The sequence below is a fragment of the Delphinapterus leucas genome, chromosome 11 (assembly GCF_059928025.1).
Source record: "Delphinapterus leucas isolate spDelLeu-1000000601 "Yukka" chromosome 11, BTC_Dleu_Yukka2, whole genome shotgun sequence".
In the NCBI taxonomy this organism is placed as follows: Eukaryota; Metazoa; Chordata; class Mammalia; order Artiodactyla; family Monodontidae; genus Delphinapterus; species Delphinapterus leucas.
In genome coordinates this window covers 7,183,432-7,197,540 of record NC_143139.1, presented here as the reverse complement: position 1 = coordinate 7,197,540, position 14,109 = coordinate 7,183,432, and the positions used below count along the sequence as shown (strand labels likewise).

General features: G+C 55.0%; 1 protein-coding gene across 1 annotated transcript; it reads left to right on the top strand.

Moving 5' to 3' along the window:
- Positions 1–1,002: 1,002 nt before the first annotated feature.
- RBP5 (retinol binding protein 5) lies at positions 1,003–4,901 on the top strand. Its single transcript, XM_022577068.2, is given in 4 exon segments — positions 1,003–1,238; positions 1,525–1,703; positions 4,164–4,265; positions 4,723–4,901. Coding segments are annotated over 4 exon segments (423 nt in total). The 5' UTR covers positions 1,003–1,165; the 3' UTR covers positions 4,792–4,901.
- Positions 4,902–14,109: the final 9,208 nt, after the last annotated feature.

Genomic DNA, 14,109 nt, shown 5'->3' with positions numbered 1-14,109 from the left:
CCGTGGACCCGGCCCTGGGACCGGAGGAAGAGCGAGATATTTGCGCTCACCCTCCCTCACCCGCTCGCCCCAAATTTCCCACCTTAAACCCTGATGAACCAGCCCAGTTGGTTCTGAAGCCAGGGAGGCTGGTGGGTTCGAGAGGCAAAGAAGAGTGCGCGTCGGGGGGAGGGGGCAGGGAGTGCGGGGCGGGGCACACAGTAATTGAGGCGCACCGCCCCCCGCAATGGGAGTACATCTGGTAAGCGTGGGCTGGCCAACGGCTGGGGACGCGGGTGGCTGACGGTACCATCAGTGACTCCAAAAGGAGAGGGGAACCTCTGGGTCCCAAGCCAAAGCGCGTAGAATTCTCCCGAACAGCCAAGCGACTCCTCCCTCACCTTCTGCTCCAGCCAGACTTTGTCAGGCCGCTGACGGCCCCCTCTGCAGTTTCTCTGCTCCCCTCTTAATGCTCCTATAGGACAGAGTCTGGAAAGCCAGTGTCGGGGGCCCCAGCTCAGCGACGCTGTCTGAGGGAGCTGTAGGGGCCAGCGCTAGAGGATTTTCCTCACTGGGGCTCCCGGCCAGCTGGCTGTCCCCCCTTCTTTCCCCACCTCCTCCCCCTCATACCTTTCGGGATCCCCGACTCACTCCAAGATCTCAGGATATTGTTAGAACTCACCCTTGGGTGAGTCTGAAAGGGCGCCCCCCTCCACCCAGCAAGACCAGCTCCCTCCCAGGAGAGGCTGCCTCTGGAGTGTCAGGACGGTTCCCAAACCTGCCAGAAATGGGCTGAAAGCCAAAACTGACCTTCGGGAAGGCTCAAGTGTAGCCTGACCGACAGCCCCAGATCCTGGTCCTGGTTCCTTCCTCAGGAAAAGCCGAGGTCAGGCAAAAACTTGCCAAGTCCCTGGCCCTCTGTGGAGCTGCAGACACCAGCCTCACACTCATCACCGGGGGGGGGGGGGGGGGGGGCGGGGGGGGAGTCTGGCAGGAGCTCTTACTGCAACAGAGCCTCAGCTCTATAAAAACCCTGGTAGCACAGACCTTACACAAGCTGCCTCTGTGTGTGCAGAGGCTGGCCAGGAGTCTCCCAGCCCCACCTGTCGGATGACACCCCCCCCTTCCTTGCCCTGCCCCCTCTATTCTCCTGAAATCTTGACCTCCACCTTGGCCAGCCTGGACCATGCCTCCCAACCTCACCGGCTACTACTGCTTTGTCTCGCAGAAGAACTTGGAGAGCTACCTGCAAGCTCTAAGTAACCGCCTCACCCCTCCCGAGCCCTTTCACTCCCGTTCTCCCCTCTCCCTTCCTGCCTCCAGTCCCACTGAGGAGGGGGGATGCGAGGGTCCAACATCGTGGAAGGGCTGGGGGTCGGGGAGCTGGGCTCCTCTTCTAGCCAGGGGCATTGCTAGGAAGGAGTAAATCCACAGTCCCAGACCCAGCCCAGGGGATGCTCCCAGCTCCAGGCTGCTGCTGCGGGTGGAGGAGGCCCTGGCCAGCTGGCTCAAAGGACCCTTGTCCTAAGAGGACAGCCCCCGTAGACATCAACATGGCTCTGCGGAAGATCGCGCCGCTGCTCAAGCCAGACGAGGAGACTGACCATCGGGGCAGCCACGTGACCGTGAAGACCCTCAGCACCTTCCGAAACTAAGTTCTGGAATTCGAGGTGGGAGTGGAGTTTGAGGAGGACTTGAGGATGACGGAGGGACGGAAGCTCCAGGTACCTTTTCTCAGGCTGGCGGGGAGGGGGTGTGGATGGGCAGGGGGCACTTAACAGAGTGGGGCAAAATAAAGTGACCTTTCGCATCCAGAGCCGGGAAGTGATGACCACAGCAGGCTACGAAGTCCCTGGGATAGCAGGTTCCTGATGTCACCCACCCAGCCCCCACTCCCTCCAACTTCTCCCCTGCGCCCTCTTAGCACCAGCCAACAGGGCAAAAGGGGCAGGTCACCCTCAGGCCAATGAGCAAACATGTGCTCACCCTCTAGCCTGTGACCCTGCGGACACCACAGTCTCTCTTCCCTCAGCCTCTTTAACTCCACCCTGGTGCAGTCCTTTCTGCTTCTTACGTGTTCCTTTTGGCCTCCTTTGCAGACCCTAGTTCCCCTATTAATCCCTTAAACTGGGAATTTCCCCCCAGTATTTTGTTCTTGACCTTCCCTCTCTTGTCTGTATACTATCCACGGGCTAAATCATCTACACGCATGTGTTCGGTTACCGTCTATAAACTGCCTTGGACACAGATTCTCCCGCCAGAGGCACCGCCTGAGCTCCAGGGCGAAGTTTCAACTGCCTGCAGAATGTTTCCATCTGCATGCCCCAAGGTCAAACCCAAAGTTCTGATCTTCCTATTCCTGCTTTTATATTTACCGTCTCCATCAATGTCAACGACCAGCAAGACCAAGTCATTACCTTGTGTTGGTCCTGCCAGCTGTTGTCACAGTCATTATCTTGTGTTCCCTTACCTCCATGCTCCCAACACGTGCACGCGTGTGCACACACACACGCATGCACACGTGCACCACATGTAATTGGTCAGGAAGCCTGTGTAACTTTTCTGTGCTGTCCAGTATGGTAGCTACTAGCCATATACAGATATTGAACACTTGAAATGTGCTATCGGTGTGAAATACACGCTGAATTTTAAAGACACCAAAAAAGAGTGTAAAACATCTCAGAAATTTTATATCGATTACATGCTGAAATTATAATATTTTGGATATTTTAGGTTGAATAAAATATATTATTAAAATCAATTTCACCTGTTTCTTCTTGCTTTTCTAATGCGGTTACTAGAAATTTTTAAAATTATATCTGTGGCTTGCATTTAAGACCTACTGTACTTCCATTGAGCATCACTTGTTTACATGGCTCTTATCTGTTCCTTCCTAACCCTTCTCTTTGTCACCACCTTATTTCAGGCCCTCATTTCTCATCTGATGCCCAGTCTTGACCCTCCTCTAATCCACTCTGCCTACTGTAGCCACAAGGATCTATCTAAAATGTAAAAGTGGGGTTTCCCTGGTGGCGCAGTGGTTGAGAGTCCGCCTGCCGATGCAGGGGACACGTGTTCGTGCCCTGGTCAGGGAAGATCCCACATGCCACGGAGCGGCTGGGCCCGTGAGCCATGGCCACTGAGCCTGCACGTCCGGAGCCTGTGCTCCGCAACGGGAGAGGCCACAGCAGTGAGAGGCCCGCGTACCGCAAAACAAACAAACAAAAAAAATAAATAAATAAAATAAAATAAAATGTAAAAGTGACCACGACACTCCCTGACTTAAACCCTTTCAGTGACATTTTGTTACATTCCAGGTAAGGTCCATACACTCCACATTGCATCCAAGGGCCTCCACACAAACATACTGGGTTAGAGCCCCTCACAACCACCTACTCTTCTTTCTTACCTCTACACTGTTTCTATCCTTGCTAGAAAGTTCCCATCATCTCCAATCTAATTCACTGCCTTGAAGACGCACTCCCTCCCCACTCCCACCGTCAACAGTCTTGCCTGGTATCACAGACACCTACCAACTGTTCCTCTATCTGATCAAGATTCTGAGCTCCCTGGGAATTCCCTGGTGGCCCAGTGGTTAGGAATCCGCACTTTCACTGCCAGGGCCCTGGGTTCGATCCCTGGTGGGGGAACTAAGATCCCATAAGCCGCATGGCACGGCCACAAAAAAAATCCATAAGATTCTGAGCTCCTTGTTTAGGGGGGGCCTGTCCTATTGGGGGGCCTAACAATGGTGATTGGAAGGTCCAGGCCCACCCAGCTGTGATTTAGGGGGTTGATCCTTCATTCTCAGGGACACTGCAGCTGCCCTTGAGACTGAGAAAAAGGAGAAAAGAGATTCCTTGGTTGGCTCCCAACCAATCTCCCTTCTTTCCCCGAACCTCCTCCGGGTCAGCCAGAAGTGGCAGGGAACAAATTCTCCGTTCTTCATCCCCTAACCCTCAATTTCACGCCCCCTCATGATCCTGCTTCATCCCTGCTCTGCCCAAATGGTCACTGTCACAAACAGTGACCTTTAGGAGTGGGGGACGGGAGTCCTGGAAGGAAGGGACTGGAGCAAGACAGTGTCTGCTGGAGGCAAAGCAGGCAGCCCAGCCAGAGTGAGCTGGATGCATTTGGGGTGTCCTGCCCCCCAAGTCTTCCTTTATTCCCGCCTTCCCCCATAGACCACTGTCACCTGGGAAGAGGAGTAGCTGGTATGTGTAGAGAAAGGGGAGGTCCCTGACCAGGCCTGGAGACACTGGCTGGAGGGAGACACGTTGTATCTGGTGAGCAGGGTGAGGGCTGGGAGAGGAGACGCAAGTGGGTGTGTCTGAGAGGGGGGCCTCCAGCTAGGATGCATGCCCTTACTCAAATCAAGTCAGTCTGCTACTCCAGCCTCACCTCTCTTCAAGAAAGGCAACTAAGGAGGGAAAACAGAAGCCCTGGAAAGAGTGGAGAGAGGGAGAAGTGGAGTGGCCAAGGTGGGCCCTGGTTGTAAGTCAGACGCATGTCCATAAATCATGACCAGAGACATGGAGACTTAGCCGCTTCAGTTCCCTGACCCAGCTACCTTCCTTCCTCTGGGGTGGAAAGCTGAGGGTTTGCAGCAACGATACAATTCCCCATACATCGAGTACTCTAGCTGATGTATCCTGAAGGATTCAAAGGAGGTCAAGGACGTTGAGAAAGGGGCTCGGCTGGCAAGAACCTTCTCTGTCCTCATCATTCCTACTCTATCCCCAGGAAATGACTGCAAGGGATGCAGTGCACCAGCAGGTCTTCAGGAAGGTCAAGTAGCCGGAGAGGACCTGAGGGCCCCCCCGGACCGCGGCAGTCCCCAGTCTCCTCTTGTCTGTGCCCCCTTCAAGCCCAGATGGTCCCAGGTCAGCAGTCCCTTTCTCAGGCCACTGACCCTCCCTCTGCATCCCCCCTCCCTCCACCCCATGTTAATCTATAACTTGCAGCCCCCAGGCCAAAGCCCTTCCTTTCTCACACTCCACTGCACAATAGCGACCTCATATCCAGTTCAAGATCTGGCCTCCTGGACGAGAGAAACGGGCAAAGGGGAAAGGAGCCCAGAGAATAGCGGGTCCCCACTCTCTTTCATTCATCTGGCCTCTTATTTTCCATCGAAGAACTCAGCTTTGAGCATTTGAGCATTAGTGGAAACCATACTGGTGGACCTTCTGGAAAAGTGTGACTGGATTCAAGAATTTAAACAGGAGCTACTGGGAGAGGTTTTTGGTCCATTTCCTTGTCCTTCTTCTCGAGAAACCTCATGGGCTCAACAGAACCAGGCCCAAGGCATGGCCCCAGCCACACAGAGTTCAACAGACCACGTTGACCGACATCTAACGAGCCCTGGCCATTGTATGCTTGCATCCTACCTGTTGGGGAAGAGGGACGGGTCAGGGTGAGACATCTGTCCAGTGCTGGGGGAGGCTGGGAGCTTCTAAATAGTGACCTGGCCTCCACGTCTGCTTTGGGAAGGACAGGCAGCAAGAGCGCCAGAAGAGACTGAAAAGGGAAGCAGATGAAGGATACAAGGCTAAGGGCTAGAAAGATGAGGGCATGAAGGTGACAGTAGGTGTGAAGGCAACAGGCCTCTAGGACCCTCTGCCTACAGTCCAGCAAGGCTGCGGACAGAAGGTAAGGGGGACAACTGAAGACAGCACAGCCCCTCCCTTAGGGTCCCAGAATCGCAGCCCTGGAAGACAGCCCAGATGGGTAGGACCTGTTCAGATTCAGGGCCAGCTCCAGCCTCTGGTCACCTCCCTACCTCCAGGGGCCTTGGCTCTTTCAGAATAAAAGTCCTTCCTGTAGGGCAAGAGCAGAGAGAAGAGGGCTCAAGGTGGGGTGGGGACAGAGCCTGGCTGGGGGAGAGGAGGGGAATGCTGGAATATCCCTGGCCTGTGCTCACTAGATGAACACCCCTGCTGCCTCTTCCTGCAATGGCCAGGCACCTGCACATCCGAGATGGTCTCTGGGGCTCTGGCCAAGAACCAGGATTGCAGCACTCATCCCACCACAAGCCTGGAATGAATTTGGAAAAGAATTTGGACAAGAATGCAGAGTGGGGCTTCCCTGGTGGCGCAGTGGTTAAGAATCCGCCTGCCAATGCAGGGGACACGGGTTCGAGCCCTGGTCTGGCAGGATCCCACATGCCGCAGAGCAACTAAGCCCATGTGCCACAACTACTGAGACTGTGCTCTAGAGCCCGAGAGCCACAACTACAGAGCTTGTGAGCCACAACTACTGAAGCTCGCGTGCCTAGAGCCCGTGCTCTGCAACAAGAGAAGCCAATGCAATGAAAAGCCCATGCACCGCAACTAGAGAAAGCCCGCTTGCAGCAACGAAGACCCAGCACAGCCAAAAATAACTAAATAAAACTTTTTTTAAAAAAGAAAAAGAAAGAATGCAGAGTGGACCTGAGCAACTTCATCCCTGCCCAACCTCTCCGCAGGGTCCCCAGCAGCGTGGGGAGGGCAGAGCAGCAGAAGCTCAGAGGAAGTGGGGGAATCCTACCTTTTCCATTCCCAGGTGCGGTAAAGGTACAGGAAGATGCTCCATGTGTATTCACCAGGTCCCAGCCACTCCGAGTTCACAGGGCATATCCAGGCCTCTCCCCACTGGACTGCTGTCTGTGCTCTGCATGTCGGCCCCTCGCTGGGATCTTGCCAGGAGCACATAGGCCTCCATGGTGACTGTTGCACCCAAGCGGAAGCAGCCTCAGTCCCCCAAGACTCCTGTGACATGAACACCCACACCCTCCCACCTGCGGGTCCACATCCTCCACTGGACCACTCCCCTCCAGGAGCCAAAATCCAACAAGAGGCCTGGAGACCCCAAAGGAGCACAAGCAACCAGAGGAGGACTGAGCTGCTCCTGGGCACCTCCAAGGAGGTGGGAGCAGGATCCACCCAGATGCAGGAAGCCAGGGCTGCCATTTCCCCCATGGGCAGCAGGGGGCAGTGCTCACTGCAGTGGGAGCCAGAGACCCACCAAGTTCAGTCCTCGCTCCTCCAACACCCTGTTGGATATTTTGTCCCTGCCCCCACTAGACAGACAGACAGACAGACACACACACACACACACACCCCAATCCCAGCCCACATGCTCACCCTGCGAAGACCCTACCCCTCATTCAAATCTGGCTGCACCACTCACTGTCAGATGGAAGAGATGGTCACCAAGGGCGCCGACGTGTGGGTGATGAAAGGGCGGGGGGTAGGGGGGAGCTACGGCCCCGGATGGGTGGTCCCACCCCAGCCCTTCTAGGGACACACAAAGCTGTGCCTCCCAGGACCGTCTTTGACCTCATTGACCAGAGTCTGAGACCCCAGCAAGATGATCAAGAATCAAGTATGTTTATTTCCACGTGAGATAGAGTGACTGCACCCTTCTAACGCAGCTCCACGCCAGGCCCCTGCCCCCTCCCCGTCCGCCAGGCCCAGATAGCACCAAATGGTCACAAACAACCTTCCAGCCTGAACTCCAAATGATCCTTTAGCCTTGATTCTTTAGGTGGGTCCAGAGCTCTCTGCTCAGAAGAAACTGACCAACATGGACCAGAGGTCAGGATCGCTGTGTGCCCTGAAGCAGAGGACCCCATGCTGCCCGAGGACTCAGGCCCCACGTCCTGGTAGGGGCCCCAGAGGAGGCAGGAGTGACAAAGTCTAGCTGCGTATCCCCCTGTAACTGCCCCCTCACCTCAACCGCCGTCTCCCGCATGCCCCCACCCCACGTGCCCAGACCTGCAGGTTGAAAGGGGAGCAGGAAATTCCTCACCTGCAGAACACAAAGGCATCCCAGGCAGGAGGTGATCCTGTAACACTGTGGGACCCCTATTGCAGCAGGGGACCCTTAGAGGCCACTGCAAATCCTAGGACGCCAAGAGAGAGCAGAGTCCTGGCCCCCACCCCACACCCAAATCTTATCCCCTAAGGAGCAAGAACCACATCTGGGCTATAGGCTTAATTACCCAACAATTAATGCGAGGCCTTTAGCCCCCGATGTGGCTGAGGATGAAGACCTGGGTGGGAGGCCCCTAACTGTGTCTGCCCCTCCCTTCCTACCTCTCCCTGTCCTTCCTCAGGCTCTTCTTCCTCCTCTGGAGACTGATGCTTCTGCCCGGCCTGGGGACCACCTCCAGTACCCCCAGCCAGCTCTCTGGGATGTCTCCCCCAACCTCCCCCACCATAACACCCTCAATCGTAACAGCACCTGTGCCATCAGGATCCCCAGGGACTGACCTGGAGCTGTCCCAGAGCTGCGACCATGATCGTGGACAGGCCAGGATGGGGGAGACCTTGCAGGTCCAGCAGGAGGTGAAAGGTAGTGGGTGAGGAGACTTGATGGGAAAATCAAAGGGTTATCTGAAGGACTGTGACATAGCCAACCTGGATCTGCAAGGTGGGCAGAAAGAAAGAAACAAAGATGGTAGCCCAGGCCTCTGAGGCCAGGGGTGTGAGCCGTGGCCTGACCTGACCAGGGGCCAGACCAGCACCCATCAGGCTGTCCTCATCCTCCCTGAGATCTCAGCCAACAGGACGGCTCTGGGTCAGCTCTGCAGGCACCTGGGCTCCATGCCGAACACCCACCCTCACCAGAGGCCATTTAGGTTCCAGGGGCCTGAGATGGAGCTGACCTGTCACACTCACCCTTCCAGCAGCAACAGGGGGCCTCTATCTTCTCGAGCACTTGCCAGCCCACCGTCTGTCTGTGGGTGAGCCTCCTGCCTCCCCCGACCCAGTCAGGCCCGAGTCTCACTGTCCTCTGCACTCACTCTTGTTCTGGCCACCAGGAGAGGGCGCAACCCTTAGGAGCCTCTGCTCTGTCCCCCGTGGGCAGCGCCCAAGCAGAAGGTTGCCGGCATAGCTAGGCCACCGTGTTCACGCATAAACCACTTGCCTCAGAGGCTCTAGATGAGCCTGAAATGGCATCCAAAATTGGGAGGGAATAATACACAGTGGGCAGGTGAGCAGGCTCCGTGTCAAACAGCTACCTCTCATTCACTGTGTGAACATATACAAGCCACTAACCCTCAGTAAATGAGCCACGTTTGCTGATCACCCGAGGCAATACCAAGAGTACTCGCTTCCTGCTAGGAATTTTGTGAAGTTTCTACATAAAATCACTCAGCGTAGTACCTGGAATAGAGGAAGCACTAATGAACGTTAGCTGTCATTACTTTTATTATCCCTAGCTCTTCACTTGATTGAAATTCTCTTAACTGGACACAAAGCCTTGTTTTCTACAGTTAAGGATAAGAACTCACTGCCCATGCCCTGGGGTCACACAGTTCTGATGTTTTTTTAATTTTTAATTTCCCACCTTTTTCGTTTTTTCATTTATTTATTTTATTTATTTATTTTTGACCGCATCGGGTCTTCGTTGCGGTGCGCGGGCTGCTCATCGCAGTGGCTTCTCTTGCTGCGGAGCACGGGCTTCTAGGCACGCAGGCTCCAGTAGAGGCGCCCGCGCTTCAGTAGTTGTGGCTCACGGGCTCTAGAGTGCAGGCTCAGTAGTTGTGGCGTGTGGGCTTAGTTGCTCCGCAGCATGTGGTATCTTCCCGGACCAGCGCTCGAACCCGTGTCCCCTGCATTGGCAGGCGGGTTCTTAACCACTGTGCCACCAGGGAAGCCCAGTTCTGATATTTATACCAAAGTGTAATGACTGCTACCAGAGATTTAGAGACAGTAAAGACAGGTAAACATCTGGGGGTGATGGTTGTAGGAGAACTGTTGCCCCCACTGGGGCTCCACAACCAGAATCTCACTGCATCCTGTAGCGCCCCCATGCCCATGAGGACAAGAGTGCATCCCTGACAGGGTGCCCCTGCCAAGCCCTGCGCCAGCATCCGGGCGAGACCTCTACTCCTGTCCAAGGGCTGCAAACCCCAGAGCAGCAGCCACAGTTACCACCACCCTCCCACCAGCCGAGAGGAGGCTTCAGTGCAGGAGAGAGGGAACTGATGGGTGGACAGGGGCCCGGCCCCAGTGCGCTGTGGTGGCAGCTGTTCACGGAGCCACGAGGCTCCACCCCTGAGTCCCTGGTGGGCCTCTGCCCTGGTCAAGGGGCTGGGCCGCCAAGGCAGGGGCTCTGTCCAGGCCCAGCTTCTCCAGTCCCCAGGTGCACGTGCAGCCACCCCCCTTGACCCCCTGCCTCCTCACCCTTCTTCCCCACGATGCCAACACCAACCAGTGCCCTCCTGGCCTGAGGGGCATCCACCCTCCTCCCCCTGACCCCCTGCCGCAACCCCCCTCCGGCCCGTCATCCTTCTACACTAACGAGGCTCCAGCCATCCCTCCATTCGTGCCCCAGTTTGGGCCTCCCCCGCTCTCCCTGCCCTCCAGATGGGCCAGGAGGCTGAAGGGCTGCTTCACCGTCACCTGCCCAGTTTTCCTTCCACCTGCATATGTGTATCACTCATTAGTCTGTCTTGCACATCTCTTCTACGTACTGCATTGTCCGTGTGGCCTTTCATCCACGCTCTAGACGATTGTTGAGAGCCGGCCCTTCTCTCTTTCCTCCCTGCGTGGAACAGGAGTTGTGCATGGGTTGTCCCAGGCACGCAGGCAAGACAGAGCTAAAGTCACTGCTATCAGAGCCACTGTCACGCCTCGCTGTGTGATCTTGGGCAAATTATTTCACTTCTGTGCCTTTGTCTCTTCCCAGGACCGCTCTGTTCGGCCTCAATGCTCTATAACTGATTTATTATCCTGCTTTCGACACCCACCCTTCCCCCTGGCTTCCTCTCTCCTTCCCAACTGTTTGCAGAAAAACCTTGCCCATGCCCTTGACCCAGCTGTAAGGAAACAGTTGTCATTCTTAAAGGGGGAGGTTCTCTGGAATGGAGACAGAACCCCAGCTCGGGAAGGGGCAGCTAGGTCACAAAGCACTCCCCCACTCCTCAGTGTGGCTCCCCTGTCCTCGGCTGCCACTCACCTCCCCTCCTTTCTTTGTGAGCAGCACAGATGGGACAAGGGGACACTGTTCAAATAAGGGTTTGTTAAAGTCTTGGAGGAAACAAAGGGAGCTAGAACAGAGTATTATAGATAGAAGTCGATCAGCTGAGGTCCAAGTGCAGCCTCACGCATAGACTCCTTACTGTAGTAGGAAGGAACGGTGCTGGCCACCGCAGAACCAACCGCCTCGCCATTAGCAAGCCAGGCACATACAGAGTATGTTTAAAGGGTCCTTTACTAAAAGCCTTTATTTCAGTCATGAGGGTCCACACAAAGCCCCCGGGGTGTGGGAGCTTTGGAACTGAGATCTCCAGCCTCTGAACTTGTCCCTTTGGACAATCAGCTGGTGGGGGACCACAGTCCTAGATTCTCGGGACTCAAGCTATGGCTACCTTCCCAAGATTGGAAAGGGCATCCCACCTGGGGCTTCTCCTTCCTGTCCATCCCTCTCCTTTTCAACAGCTTCTTGGTCCTTTTTAACCCTTTGCTGTCCTCCTAAATCCCCACCTTCTCTTGTGTTTGGTCCCCTGTAGGTCATACTTTGATCTGTGCTGTCTTGCTACTTGATGGGGTGGGTGAAGGAGTATTTCAGATGCTAGGGATGAGGTGGAGAGGATCAGAGCCTGACTTCATGTTACTGCATCTGAAATACAACCATACTTAGCAAAAATAACGTCCTGCTAGCTGATCTTCTGCAGTTATTGTACTAACATTATCTATCTACTACTTCTGTGATAGCCAGCCTTCAAGACAGCCCCCAGGGACCCCTGCTTCCTGGAATTCCCATCCTTGTGTCGTCTCTTCTCACATTGTATCAGGGTTGGTCTGTGTGACCAATAGAACATGGCAGCAGGGATGCTACGTTACCTCCAAGGCTAGATTATAAAAGACACTTGGGATTTTCCGTACGACATTGTGCCTGTAGTTAACACTGTACACTTAAAATTTTATTAGGAGGGTAGATCTCATGTCAGGGCCTCTTACCACAATAATTTTTTTTTTTAATTTTAAGACATTTTGGCCTCCACTTTACTCTTTCTGTCTTAGATCACTCTGGGGAAAGCCAGCTACCATGTCATGGGGACACTCAAGTGTCTTAGGAAGAGGGCCATGCAGCGAGGAACTGAGGCCCGCAGCCCTCAGCCGTGTGAGGGGACCATCTTGGAAGCAGGACCACCAGCCCCGTCAAACCTTCAGGTAACTGCAGTCCTGGCCAAGACCTTGACCGTGAGAGACCCTGAGCCAAAACCACACATCGAAGCTGCTTCTGGATTCGTGACCCTCAGAAACTACGTGAAATAATACATGTTTGTTGTTTTAAACTGCTAAGCATACAAGTGATCTATTGTACAACAGGTAACACATATCCTCAAACATGAGTTTCACCATAAATGACCCTCATCCTGTCACCATAGCCTCAATAACTGGCAAAAGGGTTGGGGGCAAGTGACTTAGGGAGATAAAAACCTGTCCATCCACAAAAAAATATGGCCCTACACCCAATGTCATAGGCCCTTCCATCCTAGCTCTAAGCTCAGACACCTTCTGAGCACCCAGCACTGGGGGCCCAAATCTCAGCGTCAGCCCCTCTAGAAGTCTAAAGAGAATGGAGTTCAGAAACAGACAGGTGTCGCCTGTCCCTCCTCTTTGAGGCCCACCTGCTGGACTACTGTCTGAGAACCCACCTCTTCCCAAGATAATTGTTAAAAGGAACATCCAGCGTCTTCGGGTGATACCCCACCCCTTTCACCAGCGTGTGGCCTTACTCTGTGGCTTCAATAGGACAAGTACAGCAGAGTCCGACTCAATAAGCCTCATGTCGTTAGAGAGAGTGTCCATCCGGAGGCAGGGAGGATCTCTTAGCTAGAGTCAGATCCTTGCTGGTGGGAAGCTGACAAATTCTGCAGAGGACAGAGCGGCAGGATCTGAAGACCAGCAGCAACGAGGGGGAGGTGGTGTCCCGATATGCAAGGCAGGGGAGAGCCACACCTGGACGTGGCTTTACCTCGCAGAGTAAGGAATCTCTGGGGTCCTCCCCTACTCCCCAGGACCAGCACAGTAATACCGGAGCCAGAGGTTTCTTTGCTGAAAAGAGGAGGGTGAAATGGAGAAACATCGGTGGAAGAAAACTTGGTGTAGATGCCAGAAGGTGTAGCCAAATCTGACGACTAGAAAGGGGCAGCCGCCAAAGAAGTGTTTGAATGACTGTCTGTCCCGCTGTGTCCTCCCCAACAAAGACTACGGGCGCCCCCGGCCCCGCCGCACTGTAACTTCTGCTGTCACCCAAGAGGAGCGGACTGCTCGCCAGGCCCTCCTCAACAAAGACTACGGGCGCCCCCGGCCCTGCCGCACTGTAACTTCTGCTGTCACCCAAGAGGAGCGGGCTGCTCGCCAGGCCCTCCCCAACAAAGACTACGGGCGTCCCCGGCCCCGCCGCACTGTAACTTCTGCTGTCACCCAAGAGGAGCGGGCTGCTCGCCGGGCCACGCACGCTACCACTGCCAGAAGCCCTATCTCCAAATGAAGACCAGAGGGGGTAGCAGCCAGGCCCCCAGGTAAGGACCGGCCAAGCTATCTCAAAGACACCGTCCATTTCTAAGGCTGCTCTCTCCGATAAAAGGCAAGGTACCCAGCAGTGAGGGGCTGGGTCACATGACAATGGCCAGGACTCTCACTGGGGAACAGTAAAAGGGGCAGGGCTACGGTGGGAGTGAACTTCACTCCCTCCCCTCACTGGCTCAGGAGAACGGGAAGGAGGCTCAGGCACCCTCTCCTGGACCATATGGCTCCACGGCCAACCCTAGCTCCTGGACGCACCTGTCTACCATGGGCTCTCTTCCTCCCCGGGCACCTGCCTTGGAAACTCCAGTACCTGCCTGGTGCACACTCTCCCTCTCTGCCCCATAGCGTGAGCTCATGCACGGATACAGGTGGGTACCTCCGTGTGCCCCAGTAACGAATGAGCAATGTGCCCTGACAGTCAAGGAGCCTGGGCTTCATCTTGAGGATCAGAGGGCAAAGTCATTGAAGGGCTTTAAGCTGGGGAGGGGCATGATTGGTGGATACTGTAGACAGATAGCTGACAGAGTAGGGAAGGTGGACAAGAGGGGCATCTCTACTGGCCATGAAGGACAGAAGCCCAGCTGACTCAGGCCTCCTCTGC